At 37.3% G+C, this 17,693-nt stretch overlaps 1 protein-coding gene across 2 annotated transcripts; it reads left to right on the plus strand.

Annotated features, from left to right (window-relative positions):
• Positions 1 to 354: 354 nt before the first annotated feature.
• LOC105039846 (auxilin-related protein 2) lies at positions 355 to 16,381 on the plus strand. Of its 2 annotated transcripts, XM_010916147.4 has the most exons (8): positions 355 to 1,196; positions 5,280 to 6,789; positions 6,867 to 7,005; positions 7,088 to 7,185; positions 7,319 to 7,384; positions 7,562 to 7,651; positions 13,213 to 13,389; positions 16,129 to 16,381. In XM_010916147.4, the coding sequence occupies exons 1-8, from the start codon at positions 532 to 534 to the stop codon at positions 16,165 to 16,167; spliced, it is 2,784 nt and encodes a 927-aa protein (XP_010914449.1). In that variant the 5' UTR covers positions 355 to 531; the 3' UTR covers positions 16,168 to 16,381. The 2 variants fall into 2 exon arrangements, with proteins under 2 accessions (XP_010914449.1, XP_010914450.1); XM_010916148.3 differs by lacking the exon at positions 13,213 to 13,389 and having other exon boundaries at positions 371 to 1,196.
• The last annotated feature ends 1,312 nt before the right edge of the window (positions 16,382 to 17,693 follow it).

The raw sequence follows: 17,693 nt of genomic DNA on the forward strand, positions 1-17,693 counted from the left end.
CGGTGATATTAAAGTCAAATAAACATGAGAAATAATCGATTCCTTGGCTAGCTCATGCCATCGTGTGGAGAAGGAGACACCCAAATCCTGTATCCTACTTAGATTAGTCATTTAATCATCCTCCTATGCCATGTTTCCATGTCGGGATCCCAAATGCATTACATTAATCAAGCACTCAGCAGTGCTCTCCCTCCTTAATCAAAAAATTTTCAGTACACAACTCCAAACATCAAATTTCTTGCCCCACGAATCACAACAGCCCATCTCCAGTGGGTCCCGCGCCAAAATACAAGGCGTCTTCTCCTCTCTTTCGACCGGGGCCCACTTCGAGAGCCAAAAGTTTAATCCCCGTCTTCACCACGCCAAACCGCGGTCTCTCGGGCTCGCACTCTCTCCGGCCCCCCACCTCTGTGGACTTCTCTCCCTCGTCGCCGATCGCCGGAGCTCCGCCGCTATCGAAGCCCCGCGCCGAGATATCCGCCCATCCAGCTCGATCTCCTTTCCGATCCGCCGTCGCCTCTCCCACAGACCATGGATGAGTTCCCTGGCCTCCTGGCCCGGGACTTCGGCTTCCGGCCCCAGGGCAAGAACGCCCCCATGGCCGCCTCCAAGGCCGCCTCCGTTGGAGGTGTCAATCTTGGGACCGGATCCACTCGATCCTCCGCTGCCTCCACCTCCTGGAACAAGTCAAGATCCGGCTGGAATTCCACCGGCGATTCCCTCTTCGGGGATCACGGCGTCGGAATCTCCGACAACCGGAGCCCTCCGGCCTACGACGACGTCTTCGGCGGTCCCCCCAGTTACTCGAACTCCACCTCCCATGGCCGCTCGGGCTCCGCTACCTCCCCTCCTTTGGACTCCATTTTCGAGGGTTTCAAGGATTCCGGGGCGAAGCCGGCGACGTCGTCGTCATTGCCGGTGTATGATAAGCCCGTCTATGATGATGATATTTTTGATGGGGTTCCGGGCATGAAGAACTCGTCGGTCAAGTATGATGATGTCTTCACCTCGATGTCTGCCGGATCCAATCACGTATCCTCACCTCCGTATGATGATCTTCTTGAGAATCTTGGGAAGGCAATGCCGGAGTCAAAGGGTGCGAATGATAAGAGATCTGGGGAGCAGAAAGATCAGGACTTGTCTGGATTTGAGGAGCTTATACCTGGATTCGGTGGAAGCAGTCCTCCGCATAAAAGGTACAATCTTTGCTCGATCAGTGATCTCTCTCGGTGTTCCTATTCTGTTGTAAATGTTGAAATTTTTGGTGCTCTTGTCGGACTATCTTTTCCAATGTTGCACCCATAGACCAATGTTCGATACTAATTATCCTTATCGAACATACATTCTTCTAATGAAAATTTGATATTAGAATTTTTCTCTCGTGAGCATTATCTCAATCCGATTCTGTTTAAACATGGATCCAATTAGCCTTTTTAACTGCTTGTTTTTCTCCTTAAATATTTGTTCCTAAATAATGGTTTGAGGTAATAAATGGGAGGATTTAGGCTGGTTGTTATTAATTTTCTGTTTTTTCTTTCATTGCCCTATTTTCTGAGTGCTTTTTAGGAACTGAAAAGTTGCCTTAGAGAAACGGTGTTTTCTTAAAGAAGGACAAGCTGATGGCATATTGAAAACATAATCCATTGATTCATATTGTCAAGCCCGTTGCTAGCTGCAATTTCACTCTGTTTCCTGCTTTCATTTTGTGTGCTATTTTGAGCTATGAGCAATGGTAAATGTATTAGTTGTCGACCAAATGTCATCCCAATTTTGCTAAGTTATCTCTTTGCTTCCAAAGGTATTGGAATGTTTAAAAGTTAGAAAAAAGTTTTCAGTTTAGCTCTACCTTTTCAAATCTTCTACGTTATTGCTTTTATTATATTTTATTCTTTTTAAAGACAAGGTACAAACTTTCCGATTTGTAAAATGTATCATACATCATGTATCATGTTGAGTCCTAACCAACATTATGTACATTCTTTTGTATCTTACGGGGTATGCATCAACATACCATGTAAATCAATATTGGTATGCACATGAATCTAGTAACAAATATGCTGCATGACAAAGTGACAGAGTGAAGTGTGTATACAATCAATGCTGACACACACACCCACACATATACATTTTCAATTTTCCATTGGTGTTTATTTTTGTTGGAGTTATTAAAAAGTGCAGTTTCCGTATTTGTGTAGTTTTTGAAGTCTTTGATGTGATTGTTTGTACCAAATGTTTATTCTACAGGTTGAGGATATGTCTATGTATTTTCTGTAGCTACTCAGAAACTGTAATTGAAAAGTGTTTACATTCATGTATTTATAGAATATGCATGTGAGCAACTCATGCGTTTTTCCTATGTCATTGTAGGCAAATTTTGAGCATTGTATATTGCAATACACACACTATGTCGAATCTTGAACCATTCCAACAAAAAAAGGAAGATCTGAAAAATTCTGTTTATCTTTTTTTTTTTCCTCTGGATTGTTACACTATCTCCTGGTTGCATAAAATTGACACTGTTGAATCCGATGTGTCTGTCATATGCTTGCTTATGTTTTTTAGAACCATACTGCCGAATTCTTAAAGTTTCTACAAAATCCCAAATTTCATATTGGATCTTGGTGAACTAGGTAGTGCCCCCTCTTCTCCTTGGAGGAGGTTTTGTGTTCATGGTGCATTGTCAAATACATGGACTTTTTATAATTTTCCTTGGGTGGTATTCCCTCCCATTCTTCCCTCACCCCTCAAAACAAAAAATGAAAAGAAAAGAAAAAAAAAAAAAAGAACATTACTACATTTGATGATAGTTAGCCACCTTTATTTTTAAATGGATCAAAAAATGACATAAATGGCCAAGAGGAATGGAGAGGTCACCCTCAAATAATGCTAATGCATCAGTAAATGAACAAAAAGATTGTTCATAACCAATTTGAGTCAATTTTGGTTGAAACTGGACAAAACCACGGAACATTAGACTCAACCCAGTTAGTTTCAAATTGGCCATGACTTTGGTTTTAGCCAAAACTGATTCATTTTATTCAAAACTTTGAACCTTGGTTTACATGTTAAAGGTCCTCAAGATCGTTTCTTGGCTACAAATTATAACTTGTGTTGTTATTGCCATCTTCTTCTTTTTTTTTTTTTTTTTGAACTACTTGCTTTTATTCTACTTTTAGTATTTCTTATATGTGTTGGGATAATCTACAAATCATCTTATATGTATCGTGATTAGTGACACCACTTTATTTGAATGAAGAATAAAGATTGTTCCGAGGCATTGTCCCTAGATACCTGTGATTAAGCTTTGTTGATTATATTTTGGTCATGACTCATCTAAATCAAATAACCAGGCTTATACCTTTAGTTGGCTTTTGGATCATGCCTCATTCTTGGAGGGTTCAACTGCATTTTTTCCCCACTTGTTTTAAATATTAATTGTAAAAAGGATTAAGGGTTCAAATCAATAATTGGAGGGTTTTATGGATTATCTATTGTTATTAATTTCAACCTTACATGAAATGCTGCATCAATTCAATGAAAAAGGTTCAGTATGCCAATCTCTTGCCATCTTTTCTCTTCATCTATAATTTTTACAGTTTGATGAGGATGTTAGAGGATTTCTTCTAAGTAACATGAGTTTAAACTGCAATCATAATTTTAGGCCTTTTAACAGCCAGTTGCCAACTAGCTTTATAGATTGCATGGTTTTTCTCTCCCAACCAGGACTTGTCACCAATACTTAGGTGATGATGACGAGTTGTGAGTTGCTTGTAAGGGTTTGCTTATTCATTTAGTGGAGTCTTGTAGACTTTTGGTTGAACTCTATAGCTGACTGGATTTAGAGGTATGCTATGTAACTAACCCATTTCGAGGAAAAAGGCATGAATTTTTTAAATTAGTGTTTGCTTTCAACTTTTCAGAGTGTAATCCTGTGTTTGGTGTTGGGGTCATGAGAGGGTGGATGGATGGGATTGGAAGGATAAATGGGCTCTATCTACTGTTTGATTCAAAAAGTTACGGAGAAGATGGATGAAAAAAGAGGGATTGCCTATCCACCTAGTCCATCAATTTGCATCCTTCCAAATTGAGAGGATGAAGGGATGAAGGATGGATGGAGCATTGAAGGATGGACTTTTGTATTGACAAAATTATTCCTCATTTATTATTTTTTGATAAAACTATAATACTCTTCACCTTTTTATTCATATTGTTTATATATATTTTTTAATATACTATTAATCATATTCTATTAAATTTTATTAGTCATTATTTTAATTTTAGTATTATAATTAAATAATTAGATTATTTTCTATTTCTCTATTTGTATTTACTATTTTTAATTAACTATTTGTATATTGTTAATTAGCTATTTAAACTAAATTATAAATTAATTATTTGTATAATTAATTCATTAATAATTAATTTATAAAACATGTATTAAATTAAATATTTATATAATTTTTTTATATAATTATAGATTATAAAGATTATACATTTATACATTGTTTACTTCTTTAGTATAACTAAGTATTATAAATTGATAATAATAATATTTTTATTAAAGGATAGTTTAGTAAAAATGTTATACAAATATCATCCATCTTTTCTCTCATTCCTTTTATACTAAACAGAGGGAATCGTTTCCACCTATTCTTCTATGTTTCATCAAATATATGAGAGGATGGATGGATTTCCATCCATCCTTTCCTCCATCCATCCATCCTTCCATCTATTCATCATACCGAACAGAGGGTATGTCACACTTCCAAGTTAATTTCTCCTCAACTAGGAAAGCATTCATTGTTTGTTGGCACAGGCTACTGGTCAACTATGTTGCCTATCTTGATGCGCTTATACTGACAGCAGCATGGGTATTGCTATGTTGTACAACGTGAGTGCTTAACAAAATTTGTTTTAATAGTTAAGATCTTTATTTAAGGTAAACCATTTTTCCTTTTTATATCCTGACATATCTTCATCTGCTTGTGACTGTATGGAGATATATACTTTATCTTTGCATTTCACATTTTCATCTGGTGTGCATGAATATTCTTGGTTCTGTGTTAGTTCTTTCCCTCCTCCCAAGCTTGTTGGCCAGCCATGTGGAAAATATACTCCGAAAATGCTGTTTATTTGGTAGAACTCGTCATTTAATGTATCCTCAGTTTTTTTTTTTTTTTCTTTTTTGGTGGTGGGGGGGGTTGCAGTGTTCTAGTTATTTAAACCATTCATACTTAACCATTTATATTCTTGCCTTAGATGTTATCGTTTGTTTGCAGGGAGATTCCAGAGACTAATCAACAAAAAGCTAAACCAACTGCCAGTACTTCAGAAGATCCTTTTGCTGTTTTTGAAACAACATCAACCTCAGCAAATTCATCCTCTGGGTTGTTCAATGACCCTTTGGAACATATTAGTAGGACTACCAATTCTAGAAGCACAAAAACTGGAGCTTCTTCTGCTAGAGGAGCAATTTTTGATGATGCTAATGTGTTTGATGGCTTCTCAAATTCAATGCCTTCATATACAAGTGAGATGAACGACAACCAGGATGAGAACCCCCAAAATAATGTCCAGGGTACGAGCCCTAGGCATCGTTTTGGAAAAGAGCCACCTCAACGATCTTCAATGGATGCTTTTGAAAATATCACTCCTAAAATGCAACCAACTAAATCAGATACACATGAAAGAAATGCCATGGCAGACCAATCTCCAAAATCTGATGACCATTTGGAAAGAACAAGTGATCGATGGCTTACAGTTAATGAAATTCCTCTCTCTACACTACCTACAACTGCTCCTCCACCTTCGAGACCTCCTCCTCCACTTGTCATCAAACAAGCACCCTTTGGAGCAAATACCAAAAGAAGGGAAAATGAACCTTTTTCACAGTCTCGTCAAAGCTATCCTTATCCTAAAGATTCAGGAAAGAAATCTAGTGTATCCCCAATAGATGAATTAGAAGATTTTGCCATGGGAAAGCCTCAAACGTATGCTCATGATCATGAAGAAGTATTCACCAATGAAGGAGAAAGTGACACGAATTCAGCTGCAGCAGCATCTGCAGCTGCTATGAAGGAGGCTATGAATAGAGCTGAGGCAAAGATTAAACATGCTAGGGAGGTAAGGGGGAGAGAACGAGCACAGCAAGAAAAAGATGAAAAAGCTAAGTCAGATTCCCAGGAAATAGAAGATAAAGAAAAACAAGAAAGACATGATTGTGAAAGGGAACAGAAGGAAAGGGAGGAGAAGGAGCAAAAGAGACTTGAAAGGGAGAGAGAACTAGCACTTGAGAGGGAAAGGGAAAGAGCAAGGCAAGCTGTGGAAAGGGCTACAAGAGAAGCACGGGAAAGGGCAGCTGCTGAAGCCCGTGCAAAAGCTGAGAGGGCCGCTTATGAGAAGGCAGCAGCTGAAGCCCGTCAGCGTGCTGAGAGAGCTGCAGTACAGAGGGCAGCGGCTGAAGCACGTGAAAGAGCTGCAGCAGAGGCAAGGCAGAGAGCTGAGAGGACTGCTGCTGAAGCCAGGGAAAAGGCTGCTGCAGCAAAGGAGAGGGCTTCTGCAGAAGCTAGAGAGAAGGCTGCAGCTGAAAGGGCTGCTGTGGAGAGAGCTGCAGCAGAAGCACGGATGAGAGCTGAAAGAGCAGCAGTAGATAGAGCTCATGCTGAAGCTCGTGAAAGGGCTGCTGCTGCTGCCAGAGAAAAACAGAACAAGACCGAAAATGATCTTGAGTCATTCTTTAGTATGGGTGCTCGAGCAAATAGTGCACCAAAACAAAGGGCTACTTCCTCGGTGAGAACTTATGTTCAATTTGTCAACATATCCACTGTGATTTAAGCAGGTTATCACTAACTGCCCTGATGTTTCAGGAGACCATGTTTGACACTCAAGCTCAAGGCAAGGGCAGTTCTAATGCACCCTGGAGGACATCTTCTGGTTCCTCATCCACCATGAAAAAGGCATCATCTACAACAAATATTACGGATGACTTGAGTTCCATTTTTGGAGGTAGTATTCTTTTGGTGCAACTAGCATTAATTTATGCCATCATGATTCGACTAACATTTTATTATTGCTAATTTTTTTAAAGCCCCTTCATCATCTGGAGAATTTCAAGAAATTGAGGGAGAGAGTGAAGAAAGAAGAAAAGCTAGATTTGAAAGACATCAAAGAACACTTGAGCGTGCGGTAATGTTGTTTTTGTCTATATTGTACTGCTTAAAACTGACAATCGGCACTTGCACTCATCACTGATGGTTGAACAAGAATTCTATACTCTTTAGATATTATAATTCTGGCTTGACTAACTATGTTTGTCCAGGCAAAAGCTCTGGCTGAGAAGAATGAGCGTGATTTGCAAACTCAGAGGGAGCAGGCAGAGAGACATGTAAGTCCTCTAGTCCTAAATGAAGCAGTTAATTTTCACATTTATTTGCATTCAAATTATGCATACAAAAGGATCATTTCAGTTATAATTACATTTGATATATGTTCTTGCTCTGAAGACCTTTTATCTGTCATGTAAGTTGCTATTTCCTCTAATGCTGCTCTATGCTGTTTTCAGAGGATCGCTGAAACACTGGATGTTGAGATAAAACGGTGGTCTGCAGGGAAAGAGGGCAATTTACGTGCCTTGCTATCGACATTGCAATATGTGAGCCTGTTTTCTTTGTTTTTATAAATTTGGTTGACTTTGTTGCTGATGTTTCTCGATTGTTTTGTGTTGCTAAACTCACCTACTTCCCACTACCTCCACCCCAAACAAATTTTTTTTGGCATCCCAGATTCTGATGCTTGCACTCGTAATTGGTTGTGATCTGTTCTTTTTTGTTTGGTGTTTTACAACCTAGATATTGATTTTTGTTTGGATGGAATTGCATGCTAGACTGCAGTAGCAGTGCTTACTATCTTTGGTGAAGTCCTGAGGATGCTCTTTTGACGATGGCATGTGACTATTGCAGTTGCTGCTGATTCACTGGTTTCAGAATTTTAGTTACTTTGTTCGAACTTATGCAATCTGACATCACTTATATAGGATGATACCTTCAGCAGAAAGATTACCATGATTCTACAATCTGTTGCCAGTAACTTGGGACACCTAATTGACTAGTTTGTTTAATGCATCCTTTCTATTTGTCTCATGTTCATTATTAACTGCTCGAATGATCTCTGAATTCACTCTGATTTTTGTTTTCCTTTCAAGTTGTTCCTGTTTATGGTAGTAGCCCATGAACTGCACACTATTAATTTCAAAAAATTGAGTTTGTAACGCTAAAACAAAAATAGAGTAGCAAGACCTTTATATATAACAATTGTACAAAAATAACAAGCCTTAATCCATCTTTTTATGTGCCCTACTTTGCTAGTGCTTTTATCATAAGGCTGAGTTATGTAAAAAAACCATTTTCTGGTCAATTCTCGGTTCATCCAATTTGTCTTGACTCTACACTTTTTTCTTTTTTAAATCACCAAGATTATAGGCCTACCTCATCTTTGCATATGTTGCAGATAGCCATGTTATCTCAAATTGTAACTCCAATTGGTGCCACTCCTAAATGTCCTTTATGTTCTGATTTCAGCTCTATCAAATTCTCACACATTGGCCTCAACATCCTTTAAAATCTTAGAGCCTAGAAAAGAGCTAACCATGCCATGAAGTCTTATTGTAAAGGCTGATGACTGTTATCGGTTATTGATTCACGTTCAGGAATCCGAACACTCAGCATACTGCACATTTCCACTCCATTAAATATATATCAATGCATGCTTCCAATGTTGTTCCCCTGGTCATCACCCATCAATTTATCTTCTCTGTAACTTGCAGATGCCTTTCTGAATTGGTAATAGCCACATGTCAATTATTCCTCATTTCTTTCTTTTTTGCAATCATTACTTGAAAGTTAATTACTTCTGAAAAATTTGTCTTCCATTTATCACATGATGCCCTTCTTAATAGCCTAGACTATGAATTTGCCAACATTTGTAGAGGGATGTTATTAGGTTGAGAATTGGTAGCATAATTGTCATTTTATTAAAGATGAAACTTTGCCTTGTCAAACTAACACCAATCTAAACCGATAAGGTGTAGTTTAAGGTTATAAATAAGATACATTTGTAGAGAGAGACAGGTGCTGCTAAATATTAATAATAATGGGTTAAAGTGTTAAACCGATAAGGTGCTGCTGAATATTTATTATTAATAATAGGATGCATTGAACCTATGATGAGATGTTCAAATGTATTCCAGCGCACTCCCCAAACATTGATAAACATACATGTGTATTTGCCTTCATCCTTAATGACTGCATAAGTGCATATTGACTATTCCTCGCCCAAAATGATATTTTTAATAAACAACCACCTTCGCCGTGGTTCATCTTTTGGAGGATGAGATCAACTTTTGAATCAGCACCAGAGTTTTTTTTCCAATTTTTTATTTCGGATCAATGTACTGCATCTTATTTAATATGATGTGTTTCATTTTTTGGAGTATAGCTTTGTTTTTTTAGATTTTTTCCTTATTTTAATTAACTTTTTTGAATATATGATTTTTGGTCTACCTGCCTAGCACCTAGATTCTAGTTGGTTACCTAGCTGCCTCCTTGTCACATGTGGTTTTTTTCATCTTTTAAGGACATCGATTGATGGTTATTTTTCTACCTGCTTATTGTAGACCTTTCACTCCAATGACCAAACTTTCATATTGCATTCATAGTCTTTTTTGAATGGTGCTTGACCCTTGTATGTAGGAAAACTTGAAGAAAAGATCTAAGTTTATGTATCTTGCATTTTCTTTTCTACCATAGCAATCCAACTGTGTCCAATTACTTAGAGTCAGCTTTATAGATTCTTGTTCATGAAGCATTCTTGTTTAGCTACCTTTGATGTCAATTCAAGCTTTTCCCTATCCTCTCTTATTCCATCCATGTAACCTTAGGCCTTTTTCTACATCAAACTTCTTATTGAAGCCCCTCAATTTCTTTGTTACACATGCCTATTCCATTTCAATCATTTCTCCGGCACTATGTCCTTGATTCGTGCAATTACCACATCCCTTCTAATATAGTCATTCTCACTCTATGCTTGTTTACTACACATCCACCTCAACATTCTTGGCTCATCAACTCTTAAACTTATTTTTTCTTTGGTCCTACTTTTTGGGGCATGCGACATTGCAGGATCTATTTTCATTCTAGAAAATTTTTCTTTAATTCACCCAGGTATTTCATCATGTACCCTAGAAGCATGCCAGCTAACTCTAATTTTGTCACACACCTTCATATATTCATTTGTCTCTTCATTGTTTTGTATAGTGGATCCTATATAATAAAAACAGTCACTTTGTGGTATCTTATAATCAATCAACCTTAATGGGAACTTTGTCTTTCTCACTAAAATTGCATTTTGTACACCCTAATCTTGTTTTATGGATTTTTAATCTCTTCTTAAGCTTTCTTCCATCGATACAGTTTAGTTTTTAGTCTTCTCTCTCCCCACCTCGTTTTTGCTTCCCAAGCAACACAATATCACTTGCAGAAGACACCATGGTACATCTTCCTGAATACTAGCAGTTAGTAGTGAGCTTATCTATAATTAACATGCAGAATACTGGTTAAGATTACCATGGTTCATTAAGGTCAAAGTTATATATATATATAATAATAATAATGATGATGATGATGATGATGATGGTAATGGTAATGGTAATGGTAATGGTAATGGTAATAATAATAATAATAATAATAATAAACTAGTTTGAACCAAATCCTCACTCATATAACCTGGAGATTGCTAAAACAACATTCTTCCTGTTATTATTTTGGATAAGTTCCCAAATTGAAATTGAAGTTCATAAATTTTACCTATGAAGAAACAATCTTGTGAAGCGGGTGATCTCAAGAAAACTTGCCTGAAAAAGAGTATATTTCAGTCTTGATCAGATTCTAATTCAATGCTGTGGAGAAATTACTGAACCAGAGAAGTTTGGCATTTCAGAAATGCAATTTTTGAAGAAGAAAAAAACTCGATTTCTATCAATAAAAATTCTACATATGCTGATTATAGGAATGGTCAAATCTAAATATGCTGATTACAAGATGAATGGTCTTCCTTTTATAGATTAAGCTTCATTGGTGCTCTAGGTTTATTTTGAAAATAAATCTACTAGCACTTTGCAAGCATCTTATAATATTGCAAACTGTAGCTGAACGATGGTAAGATAAAAGTACTTCTTCATTACTTACAATGATGGGAGTGTGTATTTGTGATGGTGCCTATTGGGGCACCAATGATGGGTGCCTCTTTATTTTCATCCCTTCCCATGCAAGCCGAATGAAGAAAACCCCTATTAGGTTCTCGCTGTGAAGGAAGAGTTGTCCTTCTACAGAAGAGTGTGCTAGAGCTCTTTCACTTGTCTCTTTCTTGAACAATGGAAAGGTATTTCTTTCACACTTCACTTATTTCTCTGTTAAATGATAAAAAGATAATTCTTTTGGAGGTATTACCTGTTTCGATCCCAATAATAGCCAACATCCCCTTTAAATACCTCCTTGGTGTATGTATGGAAAAGAAACTTTCTAGAGCTTTTACCCCCTTTATGAGGAGTTATAGACAAACTTCCACACATCCTTCCCACCTTTACCATGCTTGTGAGAGAAGGCTCCCAGGAAGCCAAACTTGTGAGTTGGATTAATGTCAGTTACTAAGGCCACCTCTCCTCATCTTTCCTTTTAAATTTTACTTTTTAAGGAACCTGATATATGGCTGGTCACGAGTATGATTCTGAAGATAGATCCATCTGTAAGAGCATTTGCTAGCTTCTCCTTTTTATACTGCCTGATATATGGCTACATTGATAGACAACTACAGCATATCCTACATGCCTTGACAATGCATGTAAAAAAGGCTCTTAGGAAGCCAAACTTGTGTGGGGGATTAACACCAGTTACCATGGCCATCTCTCCTCATCTTTCCTATTTATTTTTTATTTTTTGAACTTTATTTTAAGGAGCCTGATATATGACTTGTCACCTGTATGGTTTTTAAGACATATTCATCATGGGAGCATTTCGCTAGGTTCTTCTTTTACTTCTTGGCCATCATGTCTAGGAGGAAATGATTATGGAGCTCGCCTGATGGATGGAAAATGATTTGGCTGCTACTGCTGTTGATTTTTAATGGGGAGTTTTTTTTTTCTTTTCTTTTCTCTTTCTTTTATTTTATTTTATTTTATTTTTTTGTTGTGGGGAGGGGGGGGCGCAATGGATGGATCAAGAGCCATGATTGAGAAGCAAGGGGATGATTGTGGATGCATTAAAAAGAGAATGTTGAAGTTTCCACTTTTGACTATTCTCCTGCTCTATCCTTTAAGCCGCTGTGACCTGCTGAGCAATGGAACATTGAATAAGAAAAGGAGCCAAAAAAGAAAAAAAAAGCTAACTGTGTCATAATTCTACCATGTGCAAGACATAAACAATTTAGTCTTCTCTCCTGATTCTTTGTGGTTTGCAATATGGAACACATGCAAATATGTTTTTGGCATATATCTGGCAATGTGGACATGATTATCTGAGTTAGACTTTAAGTGTTTCTCCGATTGGCTTCTCAAAAGTGAAAATACATTTAAGCATATTTCTATCATTGTTCAAATTTGATGAAATGTGTGGCTTGTTATTTGTGCCGCTCTGCAAATGTACCACATGTACTAGGTGCCTGCACATGAAGATATATTACTTAGGGCCTGTTTGGATGATTAGGCCCAAAATCCCATAGGATTCATGGGTTGGGCTAGTGCAATTAGGAAAAATTGGCTTGGGCTAGGCTTATATTCCCAAATACCGAGTCTTTAGAGTGGGCCAGCTCAAATCTTATAGGAAGAAAAAAAGGCCTCAGCAGGAATAATTTGGGATTTTGGGCCCAATCATCCAAATAGGCCCTTAAATTGATAAAAGTTTGGAATGGAGGAGGTGTTGTGCAATATATGTCATTCCACATGGGAAGGGATTAGCTTTTTGCTATCACTAAAGGACTAATTAATTCATAAATTGAAATTTATAAGGATGCATTTCTAGTTCCTTCTGTTTTCTCCTATTGGAAATTGTTTTTACAAAAGGGGGAAGCTAGACTTTAATTTTGCTTGGTCATGGGAAGTTAAACTGTTTGCCTGTCAGGTATCATCCACTAAGTAATCTTGTCTGTGTTGCAAACTGCAAGCAGGTGCTTTGGCCTGAATGTGGCTGGCAGCCTGTATCTCTGACTGATTTAATTACTGCTGCTGCGGTGAAAAAGGTTTATCGGAAAGCAACCTTATGCATCCATCCTGATAAGGTGCAGCAAAAGGGTGCAAACCTTCAACAAAAGTATATCGCCGAGAAGGTTTTTGATCTCCTAAAGGTATCTATTCAATTATGGTTAATTTTCGTACAGGTTAGCCCCCCCCCCTTTTTTTTTTTTTTGCAGTCATCAAGCAACAATGTTGTTCGAGTTGTTATTGTTTTTCATACTGCTTACTAAATGAATATGCAAATTATTGGGTGTTAAAGGAATCTATGATAACCAGTCGTTGTGACATACATGGTGTGTGAAGCCAGAGTATGCGAGTCCATACCCCGCATACTTGTGGTAAACTGATACTCAGTATGCCCCGAATACTGAGTATTGGTACCGAGAACCAAATTGTACCAACATTGTACGAGTTGGGTACCAGGAATCATACCAAAGTCAATACCATGTGCCTTGCTTACGTATCAGAAAAGAGTAATGTTATTTTTAATTCATTGTGATGGACCTACACATGTAGTAAATTGATGCTTGGTATACCCCTTGTACCAATGTACACATATTCATGCATGGATACATACATACATACAACATGGAAAACATTGTACATGCATATTCATGCATGCTGTGTGTTTGTGGCAACATTTGAGTCAAAATCCAATCAATCTTGAATGATCGAGCTATTATCTAGAAGAATTTTCCTAACACTGTACATTCATGCATGCTGTGTGTTTGTGGCAACATTTGAGTCAAAATCTAAAACTTGATTTATAACGGGCGACGAGGCAGAAATCTTGACGACTGAATTGATTTTTGGTCCTAGTAACAAGAAAAGTGGAGGTTAGGTCCCAGTCCTGAGGAAGTTTGCCCTTTAAAAGAAGATTTGGTACTCTTTGAGCGAGACGATTTACCAGATGTTCTTGAAAAAATCTTGGAAAGCTGATTGGGCTTGGAAACTCATTAGTCTTTTTTTTCCAAATATTACTTCCATATTATCTGAATGAAGTAAATTAATATCATGATCAGATCATCTGTACATGTATTTTGGTGCATGAGATAGCCACATGAGGTACATTCAAATTCTTATTCCGGACGCTCCTCAATGAAGCCCCTGCCCCCTCTCTGTCTTGTTAGAACCTTTCCAAGAATGGGCTTCAGCATAATTATCATGTTTCTAGTTGTATCAGTCAATGTGCTTAAATGAAAAAACCCTGGGTTTCTACCACCGTGTTTCAAGTTTTCAATCATTGGAACCCTGGTTTTGGCTCCACTAAATTTCCTCTTATGGAAGAATCCATGCCATTTTCTTCTTTGTACCAGCAAAGCTCAAATTACACTGGGACAACAAATTGCTTTTCTTCTGTAAATCTTAAACTCAACTAATATCCAGAATTATCCGTGAAGGCATAAATAATTTCTTGATGCATTTTGAGTATGTTGTTTTGAGCTTTTCTCTAAAGAGAGTCCCTTATAATTACCCTAATATTGCTTCCTTGCAATCTGTTTCTTTTACCCAATACTTTGCTAGATCTCCCATATCTTGCAAAGATAGTGAATTGATCTGATTACTGTTATGCTCTAAGTTAGACCAATAAAATTCTATTGGAACCGGCCTCAGCTGGAGCAGCATGTATTCAAGTTATGTAAATGGGTGATATTATGTCTAACTCATGCCCCATGGAGGTCAGGTCTGATTTATGCCAGACAAAGCCCCCTCTTGACCCATCCACACTTGCTTTTTTATTTATGTATATCATACCTTCTCTTTATTGTTGCTTCTATAGAGTTCTCTTGCAACATATGCTTACCACTAAGTGAAATATGAGAAGTGCTTCTGTTGGAGGAACTTTCGCATTAGTTTTCTCAAAAAGTGCTTTCAGAAAGCAGAAGGCAGTGCTGGATGTTTCCCTAGTATTTACTCCCAACTTGAGTGCAAGTTCAATTTCCAGAACTGCTTGCTAAATGATGACAGCCATCATATTTTCGCAGGTTTACGTGCATCACTGAGTTAAATGCTTGTCTACTAATTCAGTAGACTGGGTATAGAAGTTTTTTTTTTTTTTTTCCTGGTCTAAATAAGACCTTTGGTTTTCTCAAACAATCCGCTGATTTCATCTTTCCATGACACTGATTTGCAACCTGAAGAGATGAAAACCGTAGTCTGAATGCTTTGGCCGAATAGGGGAACTACCATGGAGTCTGTCATGAATATTCAACTTATTTTTATGGTATAAGCCATGGGTTACAAACTTACAATTTTGGTAAAAACATTTTGGCTTTTTAATAGTGTGAATCAGAGTATTGCAGTGAGACATTTTATTGTGCTTCTAAAATGTCTTATTTATTTCATCCTCGGCACAATAATTAGGCCGTGATCTGAAATAGGAAGTGTTTCGGCTGAATCTAGTTGAACTGAAACTGAATTGATACAGCTGAAAGTACAAAAATAGGCCAACTGATCTGCTACATATTTGAATGAGCTTTGACCAAAACATCTTGTTTCTGGGTAAATTTTTCAGGGTATAAGCTAGCAAAATGGTTATGGGAACTGGGAAACAAACTTTGATTAAACAATTAGCTGGCTGACTGCAATCCAACTGAAAACATGTGCTTCTGTAACAATCATGCTGTAACCATGTAATCTTTGAAACTTGGTCCATGTGCTTGAGTATAGTTTGTCTCATTCTGGCCTTTATGTTTTGTGATTGTTACACCATTTAATGATTCTGAAAATGGGCAAGTGATCAAAGGTAATCTTAACCGTTGTGTTGAAATTGAGCAAGTGTTCATTTGTGCTGAATGTTATACAATCTCTTCATTTCTGATGTATATTCTCATCGTGGTATTAAACAGGAAGCTTGGAACAAATTCAACTCTGAAGAGCTCTTTTAAGATGCCTATGGGATGGCTTTGTTTCCTTGCACGAGCTATCGGGGAGGGTCTGTGAGTGGTCAGCTGCAGTAAAGCTTTGTTATGTTTATTATTTTTTATTTTTTTTCTGTTTCCATATGTGTTGATCATTCAATGATGCTTCTTGACTACATGCTGCCTCAAGAAAAGAGATTGTTTCTTTATGACTGCTGGAAATATATCATGCTTTGATCAAGTGTCAGAGTAACCGAGGCGATAACCTTGTGCTTTTATACCATCTCGGTAACTATGGACTTGTTAAGCACCCCTGCACTCTCCATCTGTTATCTGACGTCATGGATTTCTAATTGAGGTACGCTGCAAGATTGAATGCAGACTTATTATTCCGTAATAGTTTGATCGGGATTAAACATGTCACATGATGAACTAAGTGCACGCCTTGTTTAGCAACCTCCTTGGTATGCAGGATGTAATTTCTTTGGCACCTTTTTCTTTTTGGCTGGATTGGGCACTTTTCATCTTACGAGCATCAATTATTTACAATGCATCCCTTAATTGTCCATAGTTATTTTTCAATTCCGCATGAACAGAGCTTTACGTGAGGCATCAATGGATATTTTACATAGAGAAGGAAACGAACTATGACATAAAGACTGTAGAAGAGAAGCTAGGCATGGGGGTTTTCAGATGACATTTAATTGCAGTTATCCATGAAGGAGCTTTCATCAGACATGCATGGCTTTCTTAACTTGATGAATGACCTAAATCTGGGAGAGAGAGAGAGAGAGAGAGAGAGAGAACTAAAATAGGGGTTCACAGAATTGCACCAAGGTTGCTGTTTACAAATTCTCGCACAGGCTGGACTAAGAAGATCTACATGCTGTTCTTCATTCATCACTAGGCATGTAATATTCTGATGGATATAATCTCCATGGGAGGGATCAAATTGGTTCATCCATATAAACAAATCACACTAGGTTTGGCTCGTGTCCTGATCTCCACGCTGGCAATCCCTGCGTGCTAGTTGCTTGTTATACGGCTTGCTGGATGTGAGATTCTGTTAGTTTCAATGTTTCAATAGCGCCGTGTTCATCAAAAATTGACCTCATATCGATACTTCTATATATAAGAGCCACTAATCATCAAGACAAGCTATTGACCGGTGTTTCTTATTTTCTCTTTCTTAAGAAAGCTAAACACCCATTGTAACTCCAATTATCAGCAATTTACAAATAATAATTGCTTTGTTCAATTAACTATTGTTTTTAAGCAGGCGTTTGTCGAAGATTCGCACCTTGCGTGGAATCGAATGTATGAAAATAATTTTTCTTTTACATTTGATCAGATTGAAAAAAAATTATATCTAAATAATAAAATAATATTCATTCAAATACTTAGGATCATTTTATATTCTCAATAATCTATATAAATTAATTTTAATTATAAAAATATAAAAATATAATATATTAATAATATAATTTAATGTGAAGAGATATTCTTTTCAGATGGCACAATAAAGTTTATTGGAGAAGTTGAGTTGGCAACAC

This window comes from Elaeis guineensis, chromosome 1 (assembly GCF_000442705.2).
Source record: "Elaeis guineensis isolate ETL-2024a chromosome 1, EG11, whole genome shotgun sequence".
NCBI lineage: Eukaryota > Viridiplantae > Streptophyta > Magnoliopsida > Arecales > Arecaceae > Elaeis > Elaeis guineensis.

Excerpts from the sequence above, each read along its gene's own strand:
- LOC105039846 (XM_010916147.4), top strand. The coding sequence starts at position 532 with ATGGATGAGTTCCCTGGCCTCCTGGCCCGGGACTTCGGCTTCCGGCCC. Across the intron at positions 6,790-6,866 it reads AACAAAGGGCTACTTCCTCG|GAGACCATGTTTGACACTCA; the intron begins GTGAGAACTTAT and ends CTGATGTTTCAG. Across the intron at positions 7,186-7,318 it reads AAAGAACACTTGAGCGTGCG|GCAAAAGCTCTGGCTGAGAA; the intron begins GTAATGTTGTTT and ends ATGTTTGTCCAG.